The sequence below is a fragment of the Buceros rhinoceros genome, unplaced genomic scaffold, assembly GCF_000710305.1.
Source record: "Buceros rhinoceros silvestris isolate BGI_N320 unplaced genomic scaffold, ASM71030v1 scaffold16091, whole genome shotgun sequence".
Lineage (NCBI taxonomy): Eukaryota > Metazoa > Chordata > Aves > Bucerotiformes > Bucerotidae > Buceros > Buceros rhinoceros.
This window is the reverse complement of record NW_010396100.1, coordinates 39,585-40,985: the sequence shown is the minus strand read 5'-3', so window position 1 is coordinate 40,985 and position 1,401 is coordinate 39,585. Positions and strand designations below refer to the sequence as shown.

The window sequence follows — 1,401 nt, the reverse complement described above, 5'->3', positions numbered from 1 at the left end:
AAGAGTGTTTGGCAGCAGCTCGCAGGCAGGGAGGAGGGAAGGAATGCAATGAAGAAGAGGAATGCAACGCTCTGCATGACCCACAACATTAACAGCACCCTGCATTGTGGGCCACCCCATTATTTTGATCACAACCATAATTTGCTTAATTGGTATTCCTAAAAAACGACAGAAGACAAGTGTTTGCATCAATTAGCTGTTGTTTCTTATTTTTCCTTGAGTATGCTTTGCTCAATTTTTCAGCTTCTTCAGCCAGAAAGCTGTTGTAAAAATTAAGATATGTAGCAAAGAAAAATCAGATGCTTCTTTTATTTATTTAGTCACTGGAGACACACACTCTGGTTTAAATTACAATGGATTATCTAACTAAACTGTTGGGGGAATATTTACTATATCTTTAAGAAGGCTCGCTCGTTCTCTCTGTCTCTAATTCTTTATAAAATGCTTTGAAGGCTCTCCAAATTAATTTTTTCATTATTAAACAAGCATTTCAGATTCGTTATCTTACCTTTCATAATGTCTGCGAGTACATGTAGCAGCACTTGTGCTTCCAGGGTTACCACCTAATTCATCATAAATATGTTTCCATTGTCGACGGGCTGTTATCTGTAAAAATGGCAACGGAAAATTTAATCTTGCATCTTTACAGATTCTACAGCGTTTGAGTTCACAACAACAAATGCATATGTGACACTTTCAGAACAGCATGTACTACAGCACCATAAAAGCCCCTACAGAATATACAGAGTGCACAGAGCTTTGGGTGTCTATTTTTTTCCCCCCAAAGTTAACACCGTGTCTATTTTCTTTCTCTCTAAAATGGAGTGATCTGACTGATTCATTATCAAGTCACAAGCGATACGGCCTCACAAAAGAGAATCTCAATCAATATAGGGTCATTAACCATCAGAAGTTATGCAGACAAATCCCATGGTGAATTATGAAAATGAAGCTCAAACCGTACTCAGCACAAATAATGATTACATAGTTATTTTAACTGAATTAGAGAAAATAAATCTGCTGCAAAACTCAAATCCACCACAGAATTCTGTAAATCCACCAAAGCATAGTCGGTAACTCTATACGTTACAAGCTGTTTATTTTTATCCATTTATGTCAGTAAAATATATAGATCAAACAGTAATGAAATCTTAACATACTCCAATGTTAATATTTGAGCTATGTATTTATTGGACCGCGCTGATGAAAATAAACATCTTGTAACATATTGAGTTGCATACCACGGTTCTGGGGGTTTTTTTGTACAGAAATTAGGATTATACAGAATAACAGATGGAAGACCTGGCAAAAGAATTATTTCTGAATACCACTTCGTTATTTTATATATCCCGCTATATTTAGAACAGGAAGAACAGCAGGACTAGGACAAGAACAACAGAT

General features: G+C 36.0%; 1 protein-coding gene across 1 annotated transcript in view; it reads right to left on the bottom strand.

Moving 5' to 3' along the window:
* The window catches only part of ARID5B (AT rich interactive domain 5B (MRF1-like)), a gene marked incomplete at its 5' end in the record, with an annotated part of 36,487 nt that overhangs the window by 18,792 nt on the left and 16,294 nt on the right, over positions 1–1,401 (bottom strand). The window contains one exon of the mRNA XM_010145801.1: positions 509–606. Coding sequence (XP_010144103.1) covers positions 509–606 — 98 coding nt within the window. The remainder of the gene's footprint in view (positions 1–508; positions 607–1,401) is intronic.